Source organism: Amaranthus tricolor, chromosome 7 (assembly GCF_026212465.1).
Source record: "Amaranthus tricolor cultivar Red isolate AtriRed21 chromosome 7, ASM2621246v1, whole genome shotgun sequence".
Lineage (NCBI taxonomy): Eukaryota > Viridiplantae > Streptophyta > Magnoliopsida > Caryophyllales > Amaranthaceae > Amaranthus > Amaranthus tricolor.
In genome coordinates, this window is record NC_080053.1 from 4,816,651 (window position 1) to 4,836,696 (window position 20,046).

Here is a 20,046-nt window from a genome sequence, read left to right on the forward strand (position 1 = left end):
TCTGACCAAAAACAGGATCCAATGTAGTCTGCTGGACTACCACTCGACCGAGCCACTACCTTGCTCGGTCGAGTGAGCTTCCAGTGAAGCTACTGATTTGTTCTGGACATCCTGCTCGACCGAGCCAACACCGCTCGACCGGTCGAGCTAGGCTCTACTCGATCGAGCGGCTAGTCGAGCCACTCATAGTCTGCTTCTTTCTTTGTTGCTTTGATCAAACAACTATCATCAACCGTTCCAAACCTTAAACCACCCATATCCGATACATCTTTATCGACCCTCTCCAAAGTACAAGACAAAGCATGTTCGATTATATGTTTAAAGTTAACATCATCATTAAGATTATTGGAACTTGCTTTAACAATCTTCCCCTCAAGTCCAATACTCTTATTATCCTCAAAAGTAACTCTCTTTGCCCTAAACACACTACCATCAACACCTTTGTGGCCTAGGCTACACAATCAACTTGTAACTCATACAAGTTTCTCTTACTCCTTTCTGCCTTCATGACCACTATGCTCCCTCTAATGACTTTCAAAACCCCTCCACTTGCTTTGAAAGTGCATCCTTTACTCTCAAGTCTACCCAATGATATAAGGTTCCTCTCAAACCTAGGTACATACCTTACATCACCAAGTCTTCTTTTGACACCTCTATGTGTCTCAATCATAACCTCACCAATACCTTCTACTTTCACCTTTTCATCATTTGGTAAAGTAACAAGGCCATTATCACCATAACTAAGCTTAGTAAATTTTTCTTTTTCACAACAAATATGGAATGAGCAACCGGAGTCTATTACCCATCCCTTACTATGAACCACTCCCCCATCAACTAATAGAGCCCCATTATAGTCATCATCTTCAACAAAGCCTAGAGCGGCACTCCTGCTACTCTCATTCTCATTTCTCCCACTATCCTAAAGTTTTTCATTCTCTTAAAGTCTTCCTTAAATTCCTTGCACATCATTTGTATGTGCCCTTTTTTCTTACAATATTAACACTCTTTGTCACTAAGGTCACCCCTCCCATGAGACTTACCCCTTCCTTTGTATTCCTTTTCCTTGGTTCTCCCCTTATTAGAACCCTCACTGAACAAGCCATCCCCAACGCTCTTTTTTTCTTCCCCCTCTCTTCTTACCATAAACCTATCATTCTCTCTCAACGCCGCCAATGCTTGTTCAAGAGTAATAGAAACCTTGCCTATGAGCAATATTTGGACTATGTTTCTATAGTCCTTGGGAAGTGAAGCCAAAAGTAGTAAAGCTTATTCTTCATCGGTCAACTTTTCATCGCCATTTAAATGTGTTAATGTGGTCTTGCATTGTTGTATCCTCATCCTTTATGAGTTGATACAACTCCCACCTCAAGAAAATTTTATTAGTTAGGGATTTGGAAGCATACACCAGTTGTAATTTTTCCAACAACTCATCGAGATCGGTCTCTTTCATGTAGTGATACTTGATTTCGGGTGCAATGGAAAGTCGGACTGTGCTTACTGCCTTCTTTCTCATTTGTGTCCATTTTTCTTCTTCTATATTATTTGGCCTCTCCTTCAAAAGCCCATCATCGATGCATAGTTGCACCAAATAATCTTCCACCGAGCTCTTCCATATGGCAAAATATATTTTTCCATCAAATAATGGAATAGTGAAACTTTTTCCTTCATTCATTGTGTATTTCTTGCTCTTATAACCTCACTTTCACACCCCATATAGCCTAAGAAGCCTTCCCGCTCTGATACCACTTGAAAAATGAAAGCCTCAAAGAGGTTTAACAATGAAAAACAAATGAAAAATATAATGCAAAATATGAACACAAGTGTATATGAGGTATCTTGGATACCTCCCCCTCAAATGTAGTTTATTATATTAAATTGGGATAATGGTACCCTTGTACTATAGCAAAATAACAATGGTACCCCAGTGTATTTCAATGGTACCCACCAAGTATATGCTAATTACAACCGTGACACTATTAATGATTTTTCTGTTAAATTTTGAATTTAACCTAACCATGGCTAGTTTTTTCTTCTTCCTTTTTCCCTTTCCTCTTCCCGCTCTCCTTCCATGGCTGCTTCATCTCAAGCCCGACAATGATCCTGCATTTAGTTGATTTTCACAATTTGGTGGGTGGGTGAAGTACTACTGGTCCTACTGTATTCCAATTTGTTTGTTTTTTGAAGTGATAGCAAAGATAACAACTCAAATTGTGTTGATTTCCATTCAGGGTATTCCTTTATATGCAAGTAATTCTCTGGTTTGAATGGTGTTATATGTTGGAGTAATTGAACAAATAATAAAGGGATATTTTGCCAGAGTTTTAATACAAAGTATATGGTTGGTGGGTAAAATTTTAAGGTATGTATTTTATTGAAAAAAAATTTCTTTTAAGTGTGTCTCAGAAGAATCTGGGTTTGGTTACATATTCCCCAATTAGCTTCTGACATTGCAGTACTGAGATTGGAGAAATTGGATTTGGATTTTACTGAACTTTGAGCGAAATTGCTTAAATATTACCTTTAAAAAGAGGGAAAAGTATATCTGAGGTTGAGGGTTTTTGTATTCTATTTGGTTGATGGAGACCCAAATTCACGGTTTTGCAAAATTAAAGAACAACAGAAGGCAATAAAATTAGTCAAACTTGATAGAAGAAATTCTTCAAATTAAAAAAACCAAAATAAATTGAACAAGAAATTCTTCAAATTAAAAAAAACCCAAATAAATTGAAGAATAAATTCTTCAAACCTGACAAACGAAATGCATCACGGTTTTTTAAAAGTAAACAACAACAAAAGGTAATAAAATTAGTCAAACTTGATAGAAGAATTTCTTCAAATTAGAAAAACCCAAAGCCATTACACAAGAGTGTATATTACACAAGTTCCTAACACAATTTACAATCTAAATAAGCCATAATCGAGTCGATTTCTACTCACAAGATCTTCGGTTACATCGTGAGTGGGTCAGTGGTTTTTGTGGGTCCTACCTTTGGAACATCATTGTGTTTCTCCTTCTCCTGGTTCAGCCTTTTTTAAGCTTTTATTTCTGTCTAAATTCAATTCATGCCATCAACAATGTTTTCTCCGGCGATGGAAAATCAATTCGCTCTTTTCTGCATATTCGGGTTGATCATTGTCGGACTTGAGATGAAGCAGCCATGGAAAGAGAGCAGGAAGAGGAAAGAGAAAAGGGAAGAAGAAGAAACTAACCATGGTTAGGTTAAATTCAAAATTTAACGGACATTTAACGGAAAAATCATTAATAGTGTCACGGTTGTAATTAGCATATACTTGGGGAGTACCATTGAAATACACTGGGGTACCATTGTTATTTTGCTATAGTTAGGGGTATCATTGATAATATCCCTATTAAATTCAATAATTACAAGTATAATAAACCTACCCTTCTCTTGAGAACAATCTCTCAAGATCATAAATACTAAAGCAAAGTAAGAACACTCTCAAGTTTCTAACAATGAAATAGCCCTCACAATATGTGTGTTTGTGGTGAATGTTACTATGAGTGATGAATCCAATATATAGGCAAGGTATTCATCACTCTTAGTATTCCCTCATAAATCACCATAAACTCACATGTAACATCCTAATTAACTCCCTAATTAACTATCACAATAAACAATAGAGTAATGCACCACATTATTGCGTAGTCACTACAAATTCTGACCAAAAAAGGATCCAATGTAGTATGCTGGACTACCGCTCGACCGAGCCACTACCTTGCTCAGTCGAGCGAGCTTCCAGTGAAGCTACTGACTTGTTATGGACATCCTGCTCGATCGAGCCAACATCGCTCGACCGGTCGAGCTAGGCTCTACTCGATCGAGCAGCTGGTCGAGCCACTCACAGTCTGCTTCTTTCTTTTTTGCTTTGATCAAGCAACTCTCATCAACACCGTTCCAAACCTTAAACCATCCATATCCGACACATCTTTATGGACCCTCTCCAAAGTACAAGACAAAGCATGTTCGATTATATGTTTAAACTTAATGTCATCATTAAGATTATTGGCACTTGCTTTAACAATCTTCGCCTCAAGTCTAATACTCTTATTATCCTCGAAAAAGGTTTTCAAAGAGAGAGAAACATGCAACTTACAAATAGAATAAATAGAATACGTACAAATAACTAAAAATAAAGATAAAAGTAAAGAAGGAAGCAAAGAGCGATAATTAAAGGCAATGAACAATAACAAACGCTGGGTAAAAGGGACGGGTTTAGTAATCTAAGACGTAGATAAGGCGCCGCCAACTACCTCTATCCCTGGTTAGGTCCATGGAGAGGTGAAGTTCATGCATGTCATTTTTAATCAGTTCCTCCCATGTTCTCCTAGGTCTTCCTCGACTTCTCTTGCACTATGATGCATTTGATCCTTCTTACAGAGGCGTCATGTGTCTTCTCTGCATATGCCCAAACCATCTTAACATGTTCACCCGCATCATTGCGGAGAGAGGTGCGACCCCTAGCTTCTCCCTGAACTCTGGGTTTCGTATCCTATTCATCATAGTATTAGCACACATCTACCTCAGCATACGCATTTCTGTTACTTCCATCCTTTGTTCGAAAACCTTCTTTACCGGCCAACATTTTTCCCCATACAATAACGCTGGCCTAATTGCAACGCGGTAAACGTTACCTTTTAATCTCCTCAGAAACTTTTTATCACAAAGCGCCCCGGTTACTACTCGCCACTTAAGTCAACTCGCTTGTCTATGATTAGTAACGTCACCATCAATCTCCCCATTACTCTGAATCACCGATCCCAAATATTTGAACATGGACGTACATGTAACAAATTCTCCTCCTATGGTCACCTCTGGCTCCCTTATCGATTCTGTCCCACTGAAATTGCATCACAAGTATTCTGTCTTCGTACGGCTTATGCGCAACCCCTTACCTTCCAAGGCTTCCCTCCACTTTTCCAATTTACTATTAGCCTCCTCCTTAGTTTTTGCAACCAAAACTATATCATCGGCGAAAAGCATTCACCACAGTACGGTTTCCAAGGCTTACCTATGATCAGGATCGACCCTGAAAGAGTGATAACTTTTAAAAATATTGTACTTCAGGACTTTACAATAAGTGAAGAGCTACTGTCCTTTTAATTTATAGATTGATAATAATTTGTCTCAAATTGATAAATGAAGAGAGGCAAACTCTATCATAGATTTATAAAAGCAAAACACGTTTTGACTTGACTATCCATCAGTTTATAAGTCGTAATGTATATATTCATCTTAAACTTTACTATCATGTCTTAAGATTTATAATTTTATTAAAAAATTCTATGTAGGTCTCTAAATAAAAGTGAAGAACAATTACTTTATTTGAACAATTACTTTTTAAAAAAATCTAAAGACTTATCACACATTGATAAATGTAGAATGATAACCTATTTCATAGATATATATAAATAAACTCTTTTTTCACTTAATTTTCCATCAAGTTTATAGGTCATAATTTATATATTAGGTTTAAATTTTGATGTTATGTCTTATAATTAACAAATTTATCCAAAAATTTCATTGTGGAACTCTAATAGAATAGTGAAGAGCTATTAATATTTTTATTGTTTGATAACTTGTCCTACATTGATAAATGAAGAGTGGTAAAGTCTTTCAAAAGGAAATAAAAGCAAACTCATTTGTCACTTAATTGTGTGTTATGTATATATGTCATAATAATTTACATTAGAGCATAAACTTTATTGGTATGTCTAATATTTAAAAATTTATTTAAAAAAAATTAAAATGTAGCTTTACAAGTAATGAAGAAGTAAAAAATTTCTATTTATACATTCATGGTTAGGTTTGATAAACTGAAATTAGTTAAAAATTTTCTAAAGGTTGAACTTATTCCTTAATTTGTAGTATTTGATTAGTTTGCATGGATCAAAAAGTACACAAACGAGAAAATTTGGATCAAATTATGGCCTATGGGGATGCAATATTACGAGTATAATAAAACTTGAAATGCGTGGATCCCTGAAAAAAATAGTCAAAGCGACAACAATCGATGGCGTATGGCGTTACCTCTACGGCAAATGGTTATTTTTTTAGCTGCCCTTTCTTAAGGTTTTGTACCTCCCAGAGATATAATAAGAAATTTTTTTTGGCTGCCATTTCACTTCTCTTTTTTTTCAATTTCCTTGTGCTCCATTTTTTAATATGGCTGTGAAGTGTATGAATAAGGCGTGTAACAAGACGAGTAGCAAATCTATCATATCTTCTATGATTTGGACTGAGACTCTCTACTAAGTGTGTTTGTGGAATGCCAAGGTGTTTGAGGGGAACACTATGTCTCCTAGTCAAGTCGCTCATACTATCATTTTTCATGTTGCAACTAGGCTAGATAATGCTAGTAGAAACAACCTTACTTTGTAGTTGGCTTTCTTTTGTTGGTTTTGCCTGTTTGTTTTGGCTAGTTTTATTGTTTGTTTGGCTTTGTAGTTTGGTGCTGCTTTCCTTTTGTATTTAGAGAAGTACTCCTTTTTATAGCGTAGGTTGTAAAAGGGTTTTTTTAGAGTTAATATATTCCTTTTGATTGCCAAAAAAAATTCTCTTAAAGTTGTTCCATGTTGCCTTTTTGCAATTTGAATTGAAGAATTGATGATATAGAATATCATATGTTTAAGATCATCAAAATTGATAATTAGGGTTTACTCCAACTTTGTCCCATCTTTCAATGGTGCAAGTATATATTATAATTAGTTATTGGTAGCAAGTTCACGTTTTTCCAATAGAATATAATGATCCATATAATAAGATTATAACTTGATAATAGACCATTGGATATGAAGAATGATGTAAATATACCTATTTATTTTGAATTAGAAAATAAACATTTAGAGGTTATATAAAGTAAAAATACTAATTTCTTAGAAATTCCAAAAATATATTAGAAAACATCAAGTTATGAAGTAAATAAAATTTGTTCAAGATTCAGCTTTCCACTTGTTTATATTTCAACTCCTCAACAAATTTTTGCTAGTGGTATTGTAGAAGAACATCAACTAAATATCAAAATATACTTAATCAGATTTTAAAATATAATTACAGTAAGAAAATGAGAAAAAGGTAAATCATTCTCTACGATGTGTTCTAATTACAATGCAATTAGGATACTATCGATTACTTTTGTCTATTACATGTAGTGGTATTATTGTGTTAGTGAAAAAGAATGAGAAATGTGAATCTTTTAGCATGAGACTTTGATGTTAAAAAAAATCTTATTTTTTGTTTGTAATGTTAGATTTTTAGCTTAAAATTTTGCTAAAACTTCAATCTTAATTACCAACCCCTAAAGACATACTTCTATTTCTTGTTGGAGCTTAAAAAAATCAGATCATTTCGTTATTTTTCTTTTATATAGACAGATAACAACGTAGACTTACTTTATATATTTTCATTTCTTTGCTTTAAGTCCTTCTTAACAAACATTGTTGTAGTAAATTTTTAATACTTAATGTTAACTCTAAAACAAAAATTTTTAAATGTGTTTTCAATTTGTATTAATTTTATCTCATACTAGAGTCACTAATCAATTCCGGAATTTCTCCCAATTTTCTCAGCAAATCCTTTGTCCATCCCAATATTTTGCACTTGGCTTATTTACAACTTTTTATGTGTTTTCAATTTGTATTAATTTTCATTTTAGTTTATAATTCGATTAATTGTACACTATTTTCTTGTGACGATAGTGTCACTTTTCTTTTTTCAATTTCATTTATAAACGTATACTGTTTACATTCTACCCACTTATTTTTATCATCGAATTTTTTTTTATCTTGTTTTCCAATCTGATTCGTCTTTTAATTCATTCTAGCATTCTCCTTGAGAAAAACTCTTAGATTAACAAAGTAATTTAAACTATAGTGCATCTACGATTTGTACCCTGTACTATACATCTATAGCACTAGGGCAATTGCCTATTCCCTCCTAATTTAAAGTTGTTCCTCTCGTAAAAATATTTAGGGGCGAATTAAAAGAAAGAAACTACTATTGAATGGTTTCTTCCTCCAAAGTTCTTATTAGTACATTGGAACGAAAGTTAAGAAACTATAATTGACACTTAAAAAAAGACTAAATGAGATTTAAATTGAGACTATGAAAATAAATATTTCATGTTCTTATTTTAGAAATAATAAAAATAAATTGATTATAATTTTACTAATTTTCATCCCTCTCAAACAAACAAAAAGCTTTTTATAGTCCTACCCAAAATTTAAATCCCCAATCTCAATTCCTTATTCATTATTGCCAAATTACACACCAGTAAGTTAGGAACTAGAAACCACCTCTTTTTTTTTTTTTTTTTTTTAATAAAAAAAAAATAAATAAAATTTGAAAGGCCGAGTGGAAAGCAGCGGAGTGCTAAAATATCCACTTTACGGAATAAATGCAAATCCCAACTTACCCATTTCCTTATTAATCTGTGTTCTTTTTCCCATTCAAAGTTGATACCTTTTTTTCTGGGCCCTGTCTTTCTTCTCTCTCAGACAACTACTTCATTCTCTATGAATTATACTCCTATTATTTCTTTTTTTTTTTTTTTTTGGAAATTGAGTGAAATTGAAGTGTTTTTGTAAGTGGGGGCGCTACACAGACAAAATTCTCATTAATGCTCAAATTCCTCTTCATAATAATAAGAATAATTATAATTAAACTTCTTTATGCAAGGTTTGGTTTGCCGACGCTTTCTTCTCGTTTTACGTCATTGTCGTTCATTCAATGAAATTGCAATATTAATTTTGAGTTTCAGCGCTATTTTCTGAATTACTCAACTGGGTTTTGCTCCTTCTACATTTCTGGATTTCCACTTTCCCAACATACTTCTGCTGACTACTACTTAGCTTGCTTTTCTTCTGTTTCTGTAAGGTTTGTGCTCTCTCTCTCTCTCTCTCTATTTCTCCTTCCCTTTTCTTCCTTTTTTTATAATAATATTAAAATACTAATTATACCATTTTTATGCTTTTTTGATTTTGATTGTTCAATTACTAATTTATACTAATAGAATTCATACTACTATTTTTCTTTTTTTTAAAAAAAAAAAAATAATTATACTCTTTTCATCTTCCTAACAAAAAGTATGAAATGAGTATATTATAAATTCTTTCAAGACTTCGGATTTTTTCTAATCTCTCCTTTTACTAGTTTTATCCCATTTGTTTCTTTATATGATTAATTAATAATCCCTTCAATTTGTGTTTCATTGTTCATGTATATGTTAAAAATAGTAGATTGAAACCTTGTATGATTAGTTTTAATTGAATACTAAATGTATTTTCATTTGTTGTTCTCATTTATATTTTGGGCGGATTCTAAAGTTGATACTTAAAAAATGTATATCGAGAAGAATTTATCAAGATGCCACGTTAATATGTTTTTTCATATAAATTGACGATAAATCATACTTAAAGTTTGATACTAAAATTTATAAATTTTATGTGGAAAGAACATGTGAAAACATAGAGATTACATTTTAGACATTTTACTTAAACACATGATTGTCATGTCGATTAGCAAGGGCAAAGTGGGCTATGGCCCATTATCACAAATTTTTTATGTATTAGGTTGAGCCGAGAGACTCTTTGGCTGTGACCTTCTTTATGGATATGGGATGTCATCTTTATTCGTTCCCAGACCTTGCTCATAGTTTCTATTAGCGAATTCTATTAGCGAATTCTATTGGGTATAATGATAATAATGATTAACTTAAATATATAATTTAGGTATTTTATAACATAGTTAAAAGATATCAAGTAAATCAACAATACAAAACAAAAAAAATATTATATTATTATTACGTCTAAAGTTTTTTTTTACAAAACATTTTAAGTTAACGGCCTATTTATTTTTCACATTTGAGTCCAAAAATAAATAAGACGGTCTTTTAAATAAGAAGTATATCTATGAAGCGTTCAAAAAATTAAATATTAGGAGTAGTTAATACGAGGCACTAATATAAATATTTAGCATCTGAAAACCTTGGGGTATTAATCCCTTTTGTAGTAAATATTTTCTGATTAGTAAAACCCCTCCAAACGGCTATTTTCTAAAGATTAAGATTTCATTTAATGAAGGTGAGTACTTTCCCTACTTTGTGAATTGTTATGGCCTTCTCGATCTTTCGGTTTTCTTGATGGGAATTTGCCTGATTTAGTGTTATGATATTTTTATTTATCATTTTATACGGTTTTATTTGTTGGTCACTTAAAAAGTCTTTTTACTAATAGAATAAATTTTGGATAATACAATTAACATTGTCTATTATAATTATAATATTTAATTAATTTTTCCGTCAACTTGATTTTACCATATATTGTTAAAAGTTTTTACATGTTTTTCACTGATTTTATTTAAATGTTTTTAAAAGAATTATAAATCCTTATAATTTTACACTAACTTTATTTTGAGAGTATGTCTTATATAGACTTAGTTCATATTATTTTAATATGCATCAATCTAAAGGTATTAAAATAATAATATTTTTATTTTATGAAGTACAATCAAGTACAATTGTTCGAAAATACTTGTTATTATTAATTTGTTGCAGACTAAAATAGTGTAGATTAATTCTATAAAAGACTTTTACTTATTATAATTACTTTTTAATGCTTATGATCTCTACTTTTTCTCCGTTAATTTAATTATTCAATAAAATAATATATTTACCATTTAAAAGATTTAATTTTTTTTAGTTTCTATAAACATTCCTCATAGAAACATTAGAAGGAAACGAAAATAGTATTAATTTACGAGGAATTAGACAGAATCATTTGATAAAAAACATAGGAGTAGACAAAGGTCTAATTGAGAATTGAATTTAGAATCTTATTTGAAAAAGTGATATGTGTTCTTCTACCGAGAAGAGGCAATTTTTTAAAAAAATGGAAATACTTTCAAAGTGATTTTGAGGGAAATTAACTCCAAAGTTGTTTGTCAAAGATTTTAGGTGCCTTGGCCTTGGATGATGAAACAAACTGAGAAGTGAGTATGCAATTAGGGGGTAATATGGTTGAATAGGCTTACAATTCGGTTTTCCATGCCATTCTTATGGGAACAGTAGAACTTTTATAACTCAGCCGATGCGATCAAATTTTACCTTGCTTTATATAATTCAAATATTTTCGATAATTGTTAATAAGCTGTGAAAAACAAGTCCTTAGTATTTTGTGTGATTTGTTTGTTCACTATAATAATGTAAAAATGATGTAACATAAATTATATGTACTTCATTAAGTAATACTCCTAGTAAGTTTTTAAAAAAGTGTTTTAAGAAGATATGTCTCTTTGAGTAAAAGCATTTCATGCTTTATTTTTTTGGCATGACAAAGTATTGTTATGCTTTTGCTTTTTCTCTTATAATGAGCATAAGATTCTTTTTGATTATTTGCTCTTCTTTATGGAATTGAATACAAATAAACTTTACAGCATTGAACAAAATTAGTAGCATTCAACAACTATAATAGTATAAGTGTAAATCCTTAAAGCACTCTATTGTTTGACTTAAATTTTTTTAAATACATATTAGCTCCCCCAACATTATCCGAAATCTTTCGCCTTTTTGTTGTAGAGAATATGGTGCAAAGGTTGGATACTGTTAAGTTGAGCTGAACTTATTGTCAATGTCAGCATTCCCAACACATACTCCCTAACAATTGAATTTGCTTTTGATTGGTACAGCGTTCCAGTAGTTTTAAAGAGCAACTTTGATCCAGAGTATTTCATCACTACTTCATGGTTTTCGCCTTTGCATTACCTTTGATTAACGTTTAGCAGAATTTTTGACCATGAAGCTTCAAATCTCCTTACCAAGTTCAATTATCTTTCTGCTCCTAATTTTCTCAGTTCCCTTAAGTTTAGCTGACCTCAAGTCAGACAGACAAGCTCTTCTTGACTTTGTTGCCAATGTTCCACATGGTCGAAAGCTAAACTGGAATGTTACTTCTTCCGTTTGCACCTCTTGGGCTGGTGTCTCTTGCAATAGAGAAGGAACCCATGTTGTTTCTCTCCGTCTCCCAGGAATTGGGCTTGTTGGCCCTATACCACGGGGCACCATTGGAAAGTTAGATGCACTTGAAGTCTTAAGTCTACGATCAAACAGCCTCAATGGAAACATTCCAACTGATATTACTTCTTTACCATCCCTCCGTTCCCTGTTCCTACAATCAAATAACTTTTCAGGAAGTATTCCCGATGTTCTTTCTCCTTCACTTATGGTGTTGGATTTAAGCTTCAACTCCTTTAATGGAAGTATTCCGTCAACTATCACCAATTTGACAAGGCTCATTGTTTTAGATCTCCAAGATAATATGCTTTCCGGGTCTATTCCAAATCTTAAATCCTCTAAACTAAAACTTCTAAACATGAGTTACAATAAGTTAAGTGGTGAAATCCCAAGATCATTTCGAAAGTTCCCTTCTTCATCATTTTTTGGGAATCCTTTATGTGGACCTCCTTTGGAAAATTGCTCTTCGAGTAGCCCATCGCCTGCTCCGGTTGCCTTGATCTATTCACCAACACTGCCTACTATAAGCAAAGGTGTACATAGCAAAAAATTGAGTATAGGAGCCATCGTTGCTATCGTAATAGGTGGCACTGCTGTGATGGTTCTTGCTATGATGATAATTTTATTATGCCGTGTGAAGAGAAGAGAAATCGGAGATAGTGATGCTGATAAAGCGAAAGAATCTAGTTTTAAGAAGGGCAAAAATCCAATGCCTAAGGAAGACTTTGGGAGCAGTGTGCAAACAGCTGAAAAGAACAAATTGGTGTTCTTTGGAGGTTGCTCTTACAACTTTGATCTTGAGGACTTGCTTAGGGCTTCTGCGGAAGTTCTTGGAAAAGGTAGCTATGGTACAGCTTATAAAGCGATTTTAGACGAGGGAACAGTTGTGGTTGTTAAACGGCTGAAGGAGGTGGGGATTGGAAAACGGGAATTTGAGCAGCAAATGGAAATGGTTAGCAAGGTTGGTCAACATCCAAATCTTGTTCCCATTCGGGCATACTACTTCTCAAAGGATGAAAAACTTCTGGTTTACGATTTCATTTCTGGCGGTAGCTTAAGTGCAGTCTTGCATGGTATGCTTACACATTGTTAATGCTATATATGTTCAATAACAAAGGAATTATAAAGACTCTCCTAGATTGTTCTTGTATATTATTTTAAATGCATCTTTCTGCTGAACTTTCAGGCTATGGATATAACGGAAAGACTCCCCTAGATTGGAGCGCTAGAGTTAAAATTGCACTTGGAGCTGCACGTGGAATACTCCACATCCACTCTGAGGGTGGTGGAAAATTCATTCATGGAAACATCAAGTCCTCTAATGTTCTTCTTTCACGTGATCACGAAGGTTGTATCTCTGATTTCGGCTTGCCTTTATTGATGAACTTCCAAGGCATCACTTCTAGGAGTATAGGGTACCATGCACCAGAAGTGATTGAAACAAAAAAAGCCAGCCAAAAGTCCGATGTTTACAGCTTTGGAGTACTTCTTCTAGAGATGTTAACAGGAAAAGCTCCTCTAAAGACTACTCATGGACACAATGATGTGGTTGATCTCCCTAGATGGGTGCAGTCTGTGGTGCGAGAAGAATGGACTTCTGAAGTGTTTGATGCTGAGTTGCTTAGGAAGCCAAATGCAGAAGAGGAAATGGTGCACATGTTGCAGGTAGCACTGGCCTGTGTTGCTAGAATGCCTGATATGAGGCCAAGAATGGATGAAGTTGTTCGAATGATCAAAGAAATAAGGCCGTCTGAGTTAGAAGAGAGGCCATCTTCTGATGAGAACAAGTCTAAAGACTCCAATGCGGGTACGCCTACCCCCTGATTTTTCCCAATGCCTTGCTAACTCCTCAGATAGCCGGAGAGAAGGATACGTGATTGTTTTTCTGATGGTACGATTATATAATTTATGTGAATTCTCTTGGCTTTGTGCAACTGTGTGTTGAGCAGATAAAGCTTCAAGTCTGGAATGGTGTCAAATTACATTATGTATAAAATGTTTGTTCGACAAAAAGCAATGCATGAAGTGTGCTTTTGCTTTGGTACATCCACCTTTGCTGCTACTTCTTTTGTTGCCCTTAAATAGATTTAGTGTGTTGTTTAATGTATAAGTCTTCTTTTGTCAGGGCCGTTCTTGGGGTAGGCAAGGAGTGTCGTCGCCTAGGCCCGATCATACATAGGGGACCTAATTTCAGTGTAATCCGTGAGTATACAATAGACATTTTTTGGAAGAAGCCTTGTTTGAGAGAGGAGGAAGAAGATTAATCTTAAAAAATAATTTTTTTCAATATATATTATTTTTTGAAGGACTTATTAAAGATTAGAATCAATCTTCTATTGTGAGGGTCAAATCTATTATTTTGCCCAGGGCCTATAAAATGTCAAGAACGGCACTGTTGTTAATTATTACTCCCTCTTATTCTAATCAAATGTCCCATTTTTCTTACCGTAATCCATTTTTCTCGCATTAGGCGTAAGTTGGGTAATTTAGAAGTTCCCATATCGTTTTTGCTACTAATTAAGTCCAATTTTCATTAACATGGCTAAGAAATTAGCCTTGGGTGCATTATAATCTCTTGAATGTATTGGCCGGTCTTAAAAAAATTGAAGTGATAAAGCTTCAAATCAAACCATTCAATAACATAGCAACTGCAGGAAATGTAATTTATGCTATATTGATAATCAATGATTAAATAAATTTGATTCAAACACCAAGCAATCCTACTGTGTTGTGATTAAAGTGCATTGATTAGCGTGGTGAAGGTGACATTACCGAACTGCTACTATATACAGCTCCACTCATCCTTTCTGTCGAATTTGTTGCTGAACTAGAAATCTGCGTGTTCATCATATTCCAGCACTCTTTGAGTTCAGTAACAATTTGAGCCATTTTTGGTCTGTCTGCGCCTTCTATCTCAATGCATCTCACGGCCAACTCTACTGTTTTCCACACAGTAGCATAGTCGTCATCTACATCTTGTCTTAGTCTCACGTCCAGTATGCTGACAATATCCCCTCTTTCGAGCATGCTCTTTACCCATACACCTAAATGTGGGCTGCCAAGCGCTATTGCTGGTTTGCCTGTGATTAGCTCCAGTAAGACAACCCCATAGCTGTAAACGTCTCCTTTTTCATTCAATTGTCCGCTTAAATTATACCTGTAACAGTTTTGTCATAAAAGAATGTCAGCATATGTTGAGCAATGGATTAATTAATAGCTTAAAAAGTAGTAAGAAGCTTACTCAGGATCAAGATAACCAGGCGTTCCTACAACCCTTGTTTGTAAATTTGAAACGTATTCAGTTGGGAAGATTTTCGAAAACCCAAAATCAGCTACCTTTGCTCGAAGTTTATTGTTCAGCAATATATTAGCAGGTTTCACATCTCTATGAACTATAGCCGGACAACAACCATTATGCAAGTAATCCAGTCCTAAAATACAGAGTTATACGCGGACAGTTAGTAATTAGTCTAGACTACTGATCACAAAAAGTTGCAAGTGTGACATCTATAATCGCACGCTTACCTTGAGCAACATCAATTGCTATGTCAAGCCTCTTTCTCCAGCTTAAAGCTTCTGATTGTTCTGTTTGAAAAAAACCCAAGAATTTGTTTATGTTGATTGAGAAGAAACTTATGATCGAAATACAAAAATCCTACCGAAAAGAAGAGATTTCAGGTCTCCTCTGGCCATGAACTCGTAAACAAGTGCTAATATAGTTTCCTCTTCACAATATCCAATCAATGAAACTAAATTCTTGTGAGAAATTCCTCCAAGCACATTAATCTGTGCCAAACACACATTTTAATTACTTCAGTTATTAGTCACACACACCGCTATAATGATTATCCAAGGAATAATTTACGAACCTCGGTATTAAACTGCTTTGGAGCCTCCTTCTTAGTAAAAACCTTAACTGCGACTTCCGTGCTACCATCTGACAAAACACCATAGTACACAGTTGCGAAGCCACCTTCTCCTAGTTTCTTGTTGAATCCGCTTGTCATCTCCTCCAACTGATAATAGCTATACTGTACCAATCCAAGCTGCCTTTCGCTCTCAATTAGTTCTACATTGTCTTGAATTAAAGAATCTGTAATCAACATATTCTGTTAACTATTAATGGTTGCAATATTGTTTTAGAATGTCCTATAAATGATGTAACGGCTCATTTGGTAAGTAAGTCGGTAAATTTTAATTGAAATATCTCTTGACAAGTTTAATGGTCATATTTATTCTATTTCAACTATCTCATTTTATTCATCAAATTCATTCCAGTATAATGCATTACCAATAGAAAATATGGTATTAGGTGGTAATGAAAAATTGTGAACAAATTTTTTTATAATCAAACTTTCATTACCATGGGAATGACTTGATACATATCATAGAAATTTACACTACAAATCATTTTAATTCCAAGCATTTGACACCGATCATCAAACAGGCCATTAATGTTTTTCAAGTAATACCTCGTACAGAAGGGTGCTTATGCATCCAGAACCAAAAGCCACAACCAAGGACTAATAAAATTCCAACAGAACATAGCACAGCAATTAGGACCTTGGAACGCACTACAGCAAAATCAAACAAGAGAAGGAAAATTAGAATTTGTACTCGAAATTTTCACTCCAAAAAAAGCAGCTATGTCTTAATATTGTTACCTGATAGAGTAGACGAGGACGATGGAGGAAGCAGAGGAGGACGAGATCCATATAACTCAAATCCAACATAACAAGCTGGTAGAAACATCATGGTGTTGGTCCAATCTTGAATCATTTTCACATACGCCGCATTAAGGCATTCTTTACAAGATTCACCACTAATGATTGGACCGCACTGCACAATCCCTCGTAAGCTTTGAGATGACGACAGATTAACCGTCTTCGTAGCAAAACTGAGGCTAACATTGTTAGCAGCCTGATCAATTAGGTGTGTGATTGTGCTGTTATAGACGTTCCTATACTGTTCGAGATAATCTCCCAAAACAGGGGTGTGATTATATTTTGGGTAATTTACATCCTCGTAACTAACTGTGACGAATACACTGCTATTCTCACCGTAACATAATGAACATTCGTCGAACCAAACTATGCCTTGTTTGTGTAATTTGCATTGCGCAAATACTTTAGTTGCTGCATTCGCCACACAACTGTGACATACTTGTGCACCTAAATCAGGCCTGCAGTAGTAAAAAGCAAAGACATGATCAATGCCTTCGCCTGCTTCAAAGGTCGAGGATGGGGCATGTAAAGACGCATTAGCAACAAGCTGGGTGAAGAGGGTGTAATTCAGATTTCGTTGAAAGGTGCTGTTAGCAGCGTACGATGAGCTTTCCGGTAGACAATTGTATGATTCATAGTGTACATCAATTGTAGAACTTAAAGCTAAGTGTAATACTAAAAGTATTATGGCACTTAGGATCATCATCATGGATCATGTGTTAATGTGATAGAGAAATGAGAAGATGTAATGATGTATGGTATCAAAACTATGCACGTAAGCTCCATAGTTGACAACATTTATTGACGTTTCAATGATATTTTTTTTTGAATTGAATAATAATTGACAGTTGATCATAACGAAAAAATCTTGTTAGATTAATCATATCTTTAATTATATATAGCCATTTGTCAGTCTGTATTATATGAAGTTTCTGCGACTTTGTCAAAACTCAGGTTTGTGGTGCAAATTGTTGCATGATGGACCAGCGGACTCAGTCAACTTTGGTTGGCTCCCCTCATTACTCAATTAAGATCGTGCCGACAAAGTTGACTCGGGCCAAGTTGTAGAACTGCAGAAGGTTCCCAGTTGTACCACCAGAGATGGCTCGTTAGTCTCAGTCTGAGTCTCCTAATCTTTCTTTATAATTTGTCTTACTTTAGCAATGACTATGGTGAATTGCGGTCACGATTTCCGTTACGAAACTGTGATAGAACCAATTTTTCACTTTAAGGGAACGTGTGTAGGAAAATTGAGTCCATAATAAAATAAATATATTCAGAATATTATTTTTTAGAAATTTAAAATCTTTTTTAATATTTAGTATATTAAGGTTATTTTATTTTCTATATTATTTAGATTTAGGGTAATATTTTGTTTTCTTATGATTTTCCGCATTATAATTTTTTACAACGTGTAAATAGCAACGACAAAATTGCGATGGCAAACTGTCCGTTGTGCGTTTTTGATAATTGCGACAAACATTGCGATGACAAATCATTCGCGAATTTAAAAACTTTACAACACAAAAAATTTCAATACGTTATTTTTGAAAATTGTTATAACGAAGTCCGACGTGATACGAAGTTGTTTTTACTATTGATGGTGAATCTAGTCTAAACAATCAAACATTCAAATAATAAGGGGTTCTTACTTCTTATTAATTAACTACTACATCAAGCCTCTACATGTATTTATAATTAAATTTCTAAATGATTTACCTTGGAAAATAAAATAATTTTCAATTGGGGGTTCACTAAAATTTATTTCCTAAACTAGTGTTCATTAAGAAAAAAATTAATTAACTCTATTTGATTGTGTTTTGGAACGGCAAAACTAAACATCAGTAAGACTGACGACGGAGTACTTGAAGAGACTGATGACAACCACCATCCACGCTAACCGCAGGCTTTCCACCACAGCCGCCACCTATACCAATCACCGCAGTCTAAATCCATCGTTCTAATTGAGATTATTTTTCCAATGTGCAATGGAGGTAATTTTTAGATTTTCATCTCTATTTTTGATTGATTTTCATCACAAGGATGATGCTAACAACAGATCACAAGGGTACGCTATCTTCAATAAACATCTTTATTGATTTTGACTTTTGGACTTGATTGAGATTTTTGGTTGTATGTAGAAGTACTTTTTAGGATATTTTACTCTTTCTGTAAAATATGTGGGATTTTTTTTATTTGTTTACGCATATATTTGCTTGACAAAACAGTTTTATTCTCTTGCAGGTTTGGAATTACCAAATCAAAAAAATGTAGCTTAGTAAAACTATTTTATTATATGAACACCATTTTAAGAATTAAGTTTTAAAGAATACCAAAAATTTAAATGTTTTTTATTTTTCAACTGCAATTAGACAAATCACTCCAAATTTCTTTTAAACTTCAAATAGGTTGAACGTACCCCAGAAATAATAATAAATAAATAAAATTTAGCCAAGTTAATTTTGTTTCTTGCAATTTTTATAAAAGTCAATTAAATTAATCAACTTAGAAAAATAGTGAATAAGTATTCATAATTTTATTAGGTGGTTCAATTTCTTTATTTTAGTTTAATATAATATATATGTAGTTTGTTTTTCTTTGTTATTTAAACTTGTTTTCTGTATTCTCATTACAATAAAATCAATAACAAGATATAATATTTTTTTGGAAAAATTACCTGAAACAATTCAATCTATTTATGATTTTCCTACAATAATTCCACCTATTGATTAACCATAAATAATCCCAACTTTGGGGTTATTTGCCTAGAGTAAACTTGGATAACCCGTTGACCGGCTATAGTAAGTAATTTTTAATTGATGACAAGATTTCCTTTATTTAAAGCAAAATAGTTAAAATGCAAATCAATTAGTAATCATTATTACTTTGTTACTTTTACTTGTTTGACCGGAAATTAAAATTAAAAAGTTCTATCAATATTCATCTAATTCGATTAAAAGTAGTTAAATAAACATTGACTATTGATTATTAACTCTAAATATAGGAAACCATGTATTTATAAAATTTAATTTATTAAAAATCTAACACTTTATTAGATTAACAAATAAGATGATTGAATATGAGTCTTTTATACTTCTATGTTAAAAATTGGTTCAGGTTAACAGCAGTTCGATCTAAAATTCGTTCGGGTTAGTCGGTTTTAGCCGGATAGAATTCGATTTCGAGCATGATTCGGGTCGGATATGACTCGGGTCGGTCATTATTAGGTTTGGGTAATCTCGGTTAACGGTTATGTGTTGGTTACAAAAATCGGTTACAGCTCGGATTCAGCTTC

At 33.5% G+C, this 20,046-nt stretch overlaps 2 protein-coding genes across 3 annotated transcripts; one reads left to right on the forward strand and one right to left on the reverse strand.

Moving 5' to 3' along the window:
• The first annotated feature begins 8,455 nt into the window (after window positions 1–8,455).
• LOC130818886 (probable inactive receptor kinase At5g58300) lies at window positions 8,456–14,130 on the forward strand. The gene is made up of 3 exons (XM_057685136.1): window positions 8,456–8,894; window positions 11,703–13,100; window positions 13,214–14,130. Exons 2-3 carry the CDS (start codon window positions 11,810–11,812, stop codon window positions 13,849–13,851), a joined length of 1,929 nt encoding a protein of 642 aa, XP_057541119.1. The 5' UTR covers window positions 8,456–8,894; window positions 11,703–11,809; the 3' UTR covers window positions 13,852–14,130.
• Window positions 14,131–14,283: 153 nt separating this feature from the next.
• Window positions 14,284–17,640, reverse strand: LOC130818887 (cysteine-rich receptor-like protein kinase 7). 2 transcript variants are annotated; one of them, XM_057685137.1, is made up of 7 exons: window positions 16,692–17,638; window positions 16,500–16,601; window positions 15,897–16,120; window positions 15,687–15,813; window positions 15,553–15,612; window positions 15,269–15,458; window positions 14,284–15,184 (listed from the first exon to the last, which is right to left on the reverse strand). In XM_057685137.1, the coding sequence occupies exons 1-7, from the start codon at window positions 17,458–17,460 to the stop codon at window positions 14,776–14,778; spliced, it is 1,881 nt and encodes a 626-aa protein (XP_057541120.1). In that variant the 5' UTR covers window positions 17,461–17,638; the 3' UTR covers window positions 14,284–14,775. The 2 variants fall into 2 exon arrangements, with proteins under 2 accessions (XP_057541120.1, XP_057541121.1); XM_057685138.1 differs by lacking the exon at window positions 14,284–15,184 and having other exon boundaries at window positions 15,265–15,458; window positions 16,692–17,640.
• Between the last annotated feature and the right edge of the window lie 2,406 nt (window positions 17,641–20,046).

Bases quoted from the DNA above. Each gene is read 5' to 3' on its own strand.
- LOC130818886 (XM_057685136.1), top strand. From the start codon at position 11,810: ATGAAGCTTCAAATCTCCTTACCAAGTTCAATTATCTTTCTGCTCCTA. The intron at 13,101-13,213 runs GTATGCTTACAC...CTGAACTTTCAG, and splicing joins CTTAAGTGCAGTCTTGCATG to GCTATGGATATAACGGAAAG.
- LOC130818887 (XM_057685137.1), bottom strand. From the start codon at position 17,460: ATGATGATGATCCTAAGTGCCATAATACTTTTAGTATTACACTTAGCT. The intron at 16,602-16,691 runs GTAACAATATTA...ATTTTGCTGTAG, and splicing joins GTCCTCGTCTACTCTATCAG to TGCGTTCCAAGGTCCTAATT. The intron at 15,185-15,268 runs GTAAGCTTCTTA...AAACTGTTACAG, and splicing joins CCTGGTTATCTTGATCCTGA to GTATAATTTAAGCGGACAAT.